Source organism: Puma concolor, chromosome D1 (genome assembly GCF_028749965.1).
Source record: "Puma concolor isolate L17-30 chromosome D1, mPumCon1.1.hap2, whole genome shotgun sequence".
Taxonomy (NCBI): domain Eukaryota; kingdom Metazoa; phylum Chordata; class Mammalia; order Carnivora; family Felidae; genus Puma; species Puma concolor.
The window spans coordinates 11,683,826-11,694,947 of record NC_141676.1 but is presented as its reverse complement, the minus strand read 5'-3'; the positions used below and the strand labels follow the sequence as shown (position 1 = coordinate 11,694,947).

The 11,122-nt window shown below is 40.7% G+C and overlaps 1 protein-coding gene across 1 annotated transcript; it reads right to left on the bottom strand.

Annotated features, from left to right (window-relative positions):
• Positions 1–9,198: 9,198 nt before the first annotated feature.
• LOC147576450 (olfactory receptor 5AN1-like) lies at positions 9,199–10,134 on the bottom strand. The gene has a single exon (XM_086679325.1). The coding sequence runs from the start codon at positions 10,132–10,134 to the stop codon at positions 9,199–9,201; it is 936 nt and encodes a 311-aa protein (XP_086535451.1).
• Positions 10,135–11,122: the final 988 nt, after the last annotated feature.

Sequence of the window (11,122 nt, the reverse complement as noted above, 5' to 3'; positions counted from 1 at the left end):
TACCACAAAGCTATACTAAACAAAACAGTATGGGTCTGGCATGAAAATAGACATATAGGTCAGTAGAATAAAATAGAATCCAGAAATAAACTCCCACCTATATGTCAACTACTATTTAACAAGGGAGCCAAGAATACTCCGTGAGGAAAGAACAGTCAGTCTCTTCAATAAATGGTTTTGGAAAAACTGGATCATCAAATGCATAAGAATGAAATTGGGTCAACACCTTTCATCACTCACAAAAATTAACCCTAAGTAGATTAAAGAAAGGAATATAAGACCTGAAACCATAAAACTAGAAGAAAAGATAGGGAACAAGGTCCTTGACACTGGTCTTGAAAATGACTTTTTGGATCTCATACCAAAAGCACAAGCAAAAAAAGCAAAAGTCAACAAGTGCAGCTACATCAAATTAAGAAGGCTCTGCACAGCCAAAGAACAATTAACATAATCAAAAGGCAACCTACAGAATAGGAGAAAATCTCTGCAAACCATATACTGAAAAATATTTGCCAACCATGCACCTCAGATAAGGGGTTAATATCCAACATGTAAAAAGAATTCATAAAACTCAAAAAGAAGACAATCTGATTTAAAATTGGGTAGAGGAACTGAATGGATACTTTTCCTAGAAGACACCCAAATGGCCAATAGGTACACAAAAAGATACCCAACATCACTAATCATCAGGGAAATGCAAATCAAAAGCACAATGAAATATCAACTGACACCTGTTAGAATGACTACCATCACAGCAAGAGGTCATAAGTGGTGGTGAGGATTTGGAGAAAAGGGAACACCTGTACACTACTGGTGGAAAGGTAACTTGGTTTAGCCACTATTAAAATAGTATGGATGTTCCTCAAAAGATTAGAGAACTACCATAGGATCAAGCAACCCCACTTCTGGGTATACACTCAACAGAAATAAAAACAGGATACCAAAAAGATAATCTCCACTCCCGTGTTTATTACAGCATTATTCATAATAGGCAATATATGGAATGACAAAGAATTAGAAAGAAGACATGGTGTTGACACACAGTACAGTGGAATATTACCCAACTACGACATGGAGGAAATCTTGCCATTTGAGACAACATGAATGGACCCTGATGGCATTATGCCAAGTGACATAAGTCAGACAAAGACATAAACTGTATGATAGCACTAATATCATACAGAGTCAAAAAGCCAAACCCATAGAAACAGAGAGTCCAATGGTGGTTACCAGGACCTGGAGAGCAAGGAAATTAGAGAGATATTTTTTGAAAGGGTATAGGGGGAGAGGGAAGATGGCGGCGTAGGAGGACGCTGGGCTCACCGCGCGTCCTGCTGATCACTTAGATTCCACCTACACCTGCCTAAATAACCCAGAAAACCACCAGAGGATTAGCAGAACGGAGTCGCCGGAGCCAAGCGCAGACGAGAGGCCCACGGAAGAGGGTAGGAAGGGCGGCGAGGCGGTGCGCGCTCCACGGACTGGCGGGAGGGAGCCGGGGCGGAGGGGCGGCTCGCTGGCCAAGCAGAGCCCCCGAGTCTGGCTTGCAAAAAGCGGAGGGGCCTGACGGACTGTGTTCCCACAGCAAGTGCGACTTAGCGTCTGGGAGGTCATAAGTTAACAGCTCTGCTCAGAAAGCAGGAAGGCTAGAGGACAAAGGGAAGGAGAGCTGCTGAGCCCCCGGACGACAGAGCTCAGTTTGGTGGGGAACAAAGGCGCTCGCCAGCGCCATCTCCCCCGCCCATCCCCCAGCCAAAATCCCAAAGGGAACCAGTTCCTGCCAGGGAACTTGCTCGCTCCGCGCAAACACCCAACTCTGCGCTTCTGCGGAGCCAAACCTCCGGCAGCGGATCTGACTCCCTCCTGCTGCCACAGGGCCCCTCCTGAAGAGGATCACCTAAGGAGAAGCAAGCTAAGCCTGCCCCTCCTGCCCCTGTGCACCTTGCCTACCCACCCCAGCTAAGACGCCAGATCCCCAGCATCACAAGCCTGGCAGTGTGCAAGTAGCCCAGACAGGCCACCCCACCCCACAGTGAATCCCACCCCTAGGAGAGGGGAAGAGAAGGCACGCACCAGTCTGACTGTGGCCCCAGCGGTGGGCTGGGGGCAGACATCAGGTCTGACTGCGGCTCCGCCCACCAACTCCAGTTATACACCACAGCACAGGGGAAGTGCCCTGCAGGTCCTCACCACGCCAGGGACTATCCAAAATGACCAAGCGGAAGAATTCCCCTCAGAAGAATCTCCAGGAAATAACAACAGCTAATGAGCTGATCAAAAAGGATTTAAATAATATAACAGAAAGTGAATATAGAATAATAGTCATAAAATTAATCGCTGGGCTTGAAAACAGTATAGCTGACAGCAGAGAATCTCTTGCTACAGAGATCAAGGGACTAAGGAACAGTCACGAGGAGCTGAAAAACGCTTTAAACGAAATGCATAACAAAATGGAAACCACCACGGCTCGGATTGAAGAGGCAGAGGAGAGAATAGGTGAACTAGAAGATAAAGTTATGGAAAAAGAGGAAGCTGAGAAAAAGAGAGATAAAAAAATCCAGGAGTATGAGGGGAAAATTAGAGAACTAAGTGATACACTAAATAGAAATAATCTACGCATAATTGGTATCCCAGAGGAGGAAGAGAGAGGGAAAGGTGCTGAAGGGGTACTTGAAGAAATAATAGCTGAGAACTTCCCTGAAGTGGGGAAGGAAAAAGGCATTGAAATCCAAGAGGCACAGAGAACTCCCTTCAGACGTAACTTGAATCGATCTTCTGCACGACATATCATAGTGAAACTGGCAAAATACAAGGATAAAGAGAAAATTCTGAAAGCAGCAAGGGGTAAACGTGCCCTCACATATAAAGGGAGACCTATAAGACTCGTGACTGATCTCTCTTTTGAAACTTGGCAGGCCAGAAAGAATTGGCACGAGATTTTCAGGGTGCTAGACAGAAAAAAATATGCAGCCGAGAATCCTTTATCCAGCAAGTCTGTCATTTAGAATAGAAGGAGAGATAAAGGTCTTCCCAAACAAACAAAAACTGAAGGAATTTGTCACCACTAAACCAGCCCTACAAGAGATCCTAAGGGGGACCGTGTGAGACAAAGTACCAGAGACATCACTACAAGCATAAAACATACAGACATCACAATGACTCTAAACCCATACCTTTCTATAATAACACTGAAAGTAAATGGATTAAATGCGCCAACCAAAAGATATAGGGTATCAGAATGGATAAAAAAACAAGACCCATCTATTTGCTGTCTACAAGAGACTCATTTTAGACCTGAGGACACCTTTAGATTGAGAGTGAGGGGATGGAGATCTATTTATCATGCTACTGGAAGCCAAAAGAAAGCTGGAGTAGCCATCCTTATATCAGACAAACTAGACTTTAAATTAAAGGCTGTAACAAGAGATGAAGAAGGACATTATATAATAGTGACAGGGTCTATGCATCAGGAAGAGCTAACAATTATAAATGTCTATGTGCCGAATACCGGAGCGCCCAAATATATAAAACAATTACTCATAAACATAAGCAACCTTATTGAGAAGAATGTGGTAATTGCAGGGGACTTTAACACCCCACTTACAGAAATGGATAGATCATCTAGACACACGGTCAATAAAGAAACAAGGGCCCTGAATGAGACATTGGATCAGATGGACTTGAAAGATATATTTAGAACTCTGCATCCCAAAGCAACAGAATATACTTTCTTCTCGAGTGCACATGGAACATTCTCCAAGATAGATCATATACTGGGTCACAAAACAGCCCTTCATAAGTTTACAAGAATTGAAATCATACCATGCATACTTTCAGACCACAATGCTATGAAGCTTGAAATCAACCACAGAAAAAAGTCTGGAAAACCTCCAAAAGCGTGGAGGTTAAAGAACACCCTACTAACGAATGAGTGGGTCAACCAGGCAATTAGAGAAGAAATTAAAAAATATATGGAAACAAACGAAAATGAAAATACAACAATCCAAACGCTTTGGGACGCAGCCAAGGCAGTCCTGAGAGGAAAATACATTGCAATCCAGGCCTATCTCAAGAAACAAGAAAAATCCCAAATACAAAATCTAACAGCACACCTAAAGGAAATAGAAGCAGAACAGCAAAGGCAGCCTAAACCCAGCAGAAGAAGAGAAATAATAAAGATCAGAGCAGAAATAAACAATATAGAATCTAAAAAAACTGTAGAGCAGATCAACGAAACCAAGAGTTGGTTTTTTGAAAAAATAAACAAAATTGACAAACCTCTAGCCAGGCTTCTCAAAAAGAAAAGGGAGATGACCCAAATAGATAAAATGATGAATGAAAATGGAATTATTACAACCAATCCCTCAGAGATACAAACAATTATCAGGGAATACTATGAAAAATTATATGCCAACAAATTGGACAACCTGGAAGAAATGGACAAATTCCTGAACACCCACACTCTTCCAAAACTCAACCAGGTGGAAATAGAAAGCTTGAACAGACCCATCACCAGTGAAGAAATTGAATCGGTTATCAAAAATCTCCCAACAAATAAGAGTCCAGGACCAGATGGCTTCCCAGGGGAGTTCTACCAGACATTTAAAGCAGAGATAATACCTATCCTTCTCAAGCTATTCCAAGAAATAGAAAGGGAAGGAAAACTTCCAGACTCATTCTATGAAGCCAGTATTACTTTGATTCCTAAACCAGACAGAGACCCAGTAAAAAAAGAGAACTACAGGCCAATATCCCTGATGAATATGGATGCCAAAATTCTCAATAAGATACTAGCAAATCGAATTCAACAGCATATAAAAAGAATGATTCACCATGATCAAGTGGGATTCATTCCTGGGATGCAGGGCTGGTTCAACATTCGCAAATCAATCAACGTGATACATCACATTAACAAAAAAAAAAGAGAAGAACCATATGATCCTGTCAATCGATGCAGAAAAGGCCTTTGACAAAATCCAGCACCCTTTCTTAATAAAAACTCTTGAGAAAGTCGGGATAGAAGGAACATACTTAAAGATCATAAAAGCCATTTATGAAAAGCCCACAGCTAACATCATCCTCAACGGGGAAAAACTGAGAGCTTTTTCCCTGAGATCAGGAACACGACAGGGATGCCCACTCTCACCGCTGTTGTTTAACATAGTGCTGGAAGTTCTAGCAACAGCAATCAGACCACAAAAGGAAATCAAAGGCGTCAAAATTGGCAAAGATGAAGTCAAGCTTTCGCTCTTTGCAGATGACATGATATTATACATGGAAAATCCGATAGACTCCACCAAAAGTCTGCTAGAACTGATACATGAATTCAGCAAAGTTGCAGGATACAAAATCAATGTACAGAAATCAGTTGCATTCTTATACACTAACAATGAAGCAACAGAAAGACAAATAAAGAAACGGATCCCATTCACAATTGCACCAAGAAGCATAAAATACCTAGGAATAAATCTAACCAAAGATGTAAAGGATCTGTATGCTGAAAACTATAGAAAGCTTATGAAGGTAATTGAAGAAGATTTAAAGAAATGGAAAGACATTCCCTGCTCATGGATTGGAAGAATAAATATTATCAAAATGTCAATACTACCCAAAGCTATCTACACATTCAATGCAATCCCAATCAAAATTGCACCAGCATTCTTCTCGAAACTAGAACAAGCAATCCTAAAATTCATATGGAACCACAAAAGGCCCCGAATAGCCAAAGTAATTTTGAAGAAGAAGACCAAAGCAGGAGGCATCACAATCCCAGACTTTAGCCTCTACTACAAAGCTGTCATCATCAAGACAGCATGGTATTGGCACAAAAACAGACACATAGACCAATGGAATAGAATAGAAACCCCAGAACTAGACCCACAAACGTATGGCCAACTCATCTTTGACAAAGCAGGAAAGAACATCCAATGGAAAAAAGACAGTCTCTTTAACAAATGGTGCTGGGAGAACTGGACAGCAACATGCAGAAGGTTGAAACTAGACCACTTTCTCACACCATTCACAAAAATAAACTCAAAATGGATAAAGGACCTGAATGTGAGACAGGAAACCATCAAAACCTTAGAGGAGAAAGCAGGAAAAGACCTCTCTGACCTCATCCGTAGCAATCTCTTACTTGACACATCCCCAAAGGCAAGGGAATTAAAAGCAAAAGTGAATTACTGGGACCTTATGAAGATAAAAAGCTTCTGCACAGCAAAGGAAACAACCAACAAAACTAAAAGGCAACCAACGGAATGGGAAAAGATATTTGCAAATGACATATCGGACAAAGGGCTAGTATCCAAAATCTATAAAGAGCTCACCAAACTCCACACCTGAAAAGCAAATAATCCAGTGAAGAAATGGGCAGAAAACATGAAAAGACACTTCTCTAAAGAAGACATCCGGATGGCCAACAGGCACATGAAAAGATGTTCAGCGTCGCTCCTTATCAGGGAAATACAAATCAAAACCACACTCAGATATCACCTCACGCCAGTCAGAGTGGCCAAAATGAACAAATCAGGAGACTATAGATGCTGGAGAGGATGTGGAGAAACGGGAACCCTCTTGCACTGTTGGTGGGAATGCAAATTGGTGCAGCCGCTCTGGAAAGCAGTGTGGAGGTTCCTCAGAAAATTAAAAATAGACCTACCCTATGACCCAGCAATAGCACTGCTAGGAATTTATCCAAGGGACACAGGAGTACTGATGCATAGGGGCACTTGTACCCCAATGTTCATAGCAGCACTCTCAACAATAGCCAAATTATGAAAAGAGCCTAAATGTCCATCAACTGATGAATGGATAAAGAAATTGTGGTTTATATACACAATGGAGTACTACGTGGCAATGAGAAAAAATGAAATATGGCCTTTTGTAGCAACGTGGATGGAACTGGAGAGTGTGATGCTAAGTGAAATAAGCCATACAGAGAAAGACAGATACCATATGGTTTCACTCTTATGTGGATCCTGAGAAACTTAAGAGAAACCCATGGGGGAGGGGAACAAAAAAAAAAAAAAGAGGTTAGAGTGGGAGAGAGCCAAAGCATAAGAGACTGTTGAGAACTGAGAACAAACTAAGGGTTGATGGGGGGTGGGAGGGAGGAGAGGGTGGGTGATGGGTACTGAGGAGGGCACGTTTTGGGATGAGCACTGGGTGTTGTATGGAAACCAATTTGACAATAAATTTCATATATAAAAAAAAAAAAAAAAAAGAAAAGGACAGGTTCTGGAACAGGTCCAGAATGCTTTGTAGACTGCTCTAATGCTTAGCCTATGTGGCTAAATAGATCCAATGGTGGTGTAGTATGTGTGGCAGATACAAAATGCTGTATAAAACCCTGATAGACACTTATAGGTGAATGTAGCACAATCTTTTTAAGTTTTAGAATAAAGCTCTCTTATTGTTGACATTTAAAAAAAAAAAGAAAGAAAGGGTATAACCTTGCAACTAAAAGATAAATAAATATGGAAATCTAATGCACAGCATAATGATTATGAGGTGCTCCTCCTACTGAAGCCCTCATGGTTCCTTAGGAAGACTTCACATACATTCTTACACATTTTTAAAGAACAATACTTCAAAGAGCATACCTAAGCTTACACGGTGGGGAAGGGGAGCACACATCTTTTATTCACACTGCACTACCTCCTTGGTATGGTGTAAGACCTCACATTCTCTCCCAGAGATTCAGTGATTCCCCTTCTCTCGATTCCATCCATTTGTAAACTTGTGAAAAACTTGGCAAAGGCTTCAAATGCCTCTTCATTTATAATCTTTAATTAAAGAGAACAATTACATGATTCATCAGAATTAGGAGCCCCCCCCCTTCCAAACAGCACTGAGAAACCAATGAGTCTCCAAGGATAATATGTCATTGTAATGACATCTGTTTTATACCAATTGGTTCAAGTCTGAGCAATCTGGCAAATCAGCAGTCAGTACTGTTACACAACTTGTTCCCTTTTCAAACAGATCACAAGAACCAAAAGCTTTATGTTCTACTTTACACAAAGAAAACTGGCCAAAGTTAAAAACCCTGCCTCTCCCACTATTATTTCCCCTCTGGCTCTTGAGGCTTCCTAGAAAGTATCAGCATTAGAGTAACTCTAACCATCTACTCCACGCATTACATCACCCCATACAACACCATAAATCTCTAGGACATACAATATTCAACATAGACAATAAACAGAATACATACCAACTTCCCATATTTGTTCTTAGTCTGCAATATTCAATATCCAGTAACTCTATTCTTACAATGAATTTTCATGCAAGTCTCCTCATACCAAACATAAACAGATGCTTGAAATAACAGAAATGATTTAATAGTGTGAAACACTGGCTATGTCAGACAAAGGTAAATTTTCCACATTTAATGTGAGAAAGAGGCTTGAGTCCCACAATATAAAAAACTGATATCGGCTCTGACATGGATTTTGAACATCATCTTCCATGAGAAACACCCACTCAACACTAGAAGCAAGAAAGTAAACCATCAAACTCCTAAGTAAATGATACTGAAGGGACTACATCCTTCATTCCAATCCTCTTATGATTCAAATCACTTTTCCTTCCTAAGATTACAGCTGGTAGAGACTGGATGTGAACTAACTTATTGGATGATTAGCCCTGAAAGAGGCCCTAGACAAACATTAGCTATCTCAGACTGCTCTTCCCAGGAAACTCAACCAGCTAATTGTATAGCTTTATCTGTTTTCAAAGGCACATTCTGTGTGTGCGTTTGTTCCCACTATGGCAGCAATACAGAACAAACATCAATCACCATCATGTCTGGATTACGCTGCATCAAAATATTTGAAGACAAAATCTCTACACCTGGGGGTCTCTGTCACATACTGCTCCTTTATGATCAGAGGGCTGAGACAGCAGGACTCAATCTCCAAAGCAAAAATAAGTAATGAGTTTCTAAACCTTAACATTTTACAAATACTTGAAAATTACTGATAAATGATGAGGCCACCCCTTATGTAGGGTGAAAGTATGAATCTCCAGGAATTCAATGTCCTGTGTTTGTGTGAAATCAAGTCACTGTAAGTCCATTTGGCATATTATCTGTGTCAAAGTAAGCTTTCTTTATATAAAGACACTATGAATTTTGTTATAGTTCATTCATGTGCACATTATTTTAAAGTTTCTGATAGGACAAATCTGGACAGGACCTCATCAGTAACATCTCTTCTTTTGTAACCTCTTCAAGGCATCTTTGATTTCCTTGTTCCTCAGACTGTAAATCAAGGGATTCAACATGGGGATAACCACAGTGTAGAATACTGAAGCAAATCTGTCAAAGCTGGAGGAGCCGCCAGAGCTGGAACTCAAATAGACAAAGATACTCGAGGTATAAAAGAGGGAAACTGCTGTCAGATGAGAAGCACAGGTGTTGAAAGCCTTGGACCTGCCTTTAGCTGAAGTGATCTTCATGATGGAGATGACAATATAGCCATAGGATATCATGATGATGAAGGCATTTGTTATCCCAAAGATCACTGTTAATATAGCAGTCAAGAGTTGCACAAAGAAGGTGTCAGTGCAGGACAGGACTAACAACTGGGGCATGTCACAGAAGAAGTGGTTGATGACATTAGGCCCACAGAAGTGAAGCTGAAGTATGGCACACAATTGGGATACAGACCCAGAGAGTCCAGCCAGATAGGACCCCAGCACCATCCGGATACAGAGGGTGGGTGACATGACTGATGAATAGAGAAGAGGATTACAAATGGCGGCATATCGGTCATAAGCCATGGCTGTCATGAGACAAGACTCACTCAGTCCCATGATTGAAAAAACAAAGTATTGAACGGTGCAACCCACAAAGGTGATAGTTTGCTGCTTTTGGAAAAAGCTGGAGAGCATCTTGGGGGCTGTGGAGGTCACATAGCAGATATCCATGAAGGACAGATTACTAAGGAAGAAGTACATGGGTGTGTGGAGGTGAGAGTCCATCCTTATTAAGATGATGAGGCACAAGTTCCAAGTCAGAGTCATAATGTAGATGAGCAGAAATACAACAAAGAGCACTGCTAGGATTCTGGGGAAATCAGAGAATCCCAAAAGGATGAAATAAGTGACCTCTGTAATATTTCCTCCCCCAACCATTTGCTTGGTGCTTCTAGAATCAGAAAAGAGAGAAGAGAATGCACTGCTGACTCAGGTGAAATGACAGCATTACATTGCTCATATATATCATTCTCTCCTCCGCTGAGAACTGGGAAAGAAGCAATGCTTCACTTTCCTGAAGAAAAGACCCCACCTTTTCATCTTAAAGTGTCAGGAATTACCTTTTAAAAAGTGCTTCAGGTTCTCAGTTATTCCATGACGTCTCATGAAAATTAAAAGAGATATTTAAAAATTGACCACTTTAAAAAAAGCAATAGAAACCCTATGGCTCTTATATATAATACTAAGAATCATTGATTAAAATAATAGGTTTTTAAAAGACCTCTGATAAATATATAACTCCTGCATAAGTGGCATCATTGATGAATACATTTGAAATAACTCTTCTCCCCCAGATGATCATCTAGATAGGTTTCTTAAATTTCTTATCTCAACCATTAAAAATATTATCCTTTTTATAATACTTTCTCAAACTTTTAAACAAATTTATCTAATAAAACATCTCCAAAATGGCATGGTAAGTTACATCATAATATGTCATTCTGAAAACATTCTCTTGGGGCACAGCAGATGTGCTCAATTAGGTTATGGAATACGTCTTCTTAGGGAAGCCTTCACACAAACTATTCCATACAGAGGCTAGCACAACTCACTGTTGCCCTCAACTATCGTCTCAATTTTAGAATATTTTGTTTCTTAGGAAACAGCATAATACTGTGGTTAAGAGTTTAGACTTTGGTGTTTTAGTTCTGAAAAACATCATCAAGATTGCACTATAGGTCATTTCCTGACATCAGCCCCCTCCCCAGGACAACTAGCAATAGAATAACTATTCACGGGCAAGACAACATTTTGAAAATCCTAGAACATGGAAATGAGGCAGAAACACCTACCTTGGACTACAGAGACCACATAGACGGTTAGAGGTCAGCCACACTTTGATTGTACTGCCACTCTCCCGTGCTGG

Coding starts and splice junctions, on each gene's coding strand:
- LOC147576450 (XM_086679325.1), bottom strand. CDS start 10,134: ATGGTTGGGGGAGGAAATATTACAGAGGTCACTTATTTCATCCTTTTG.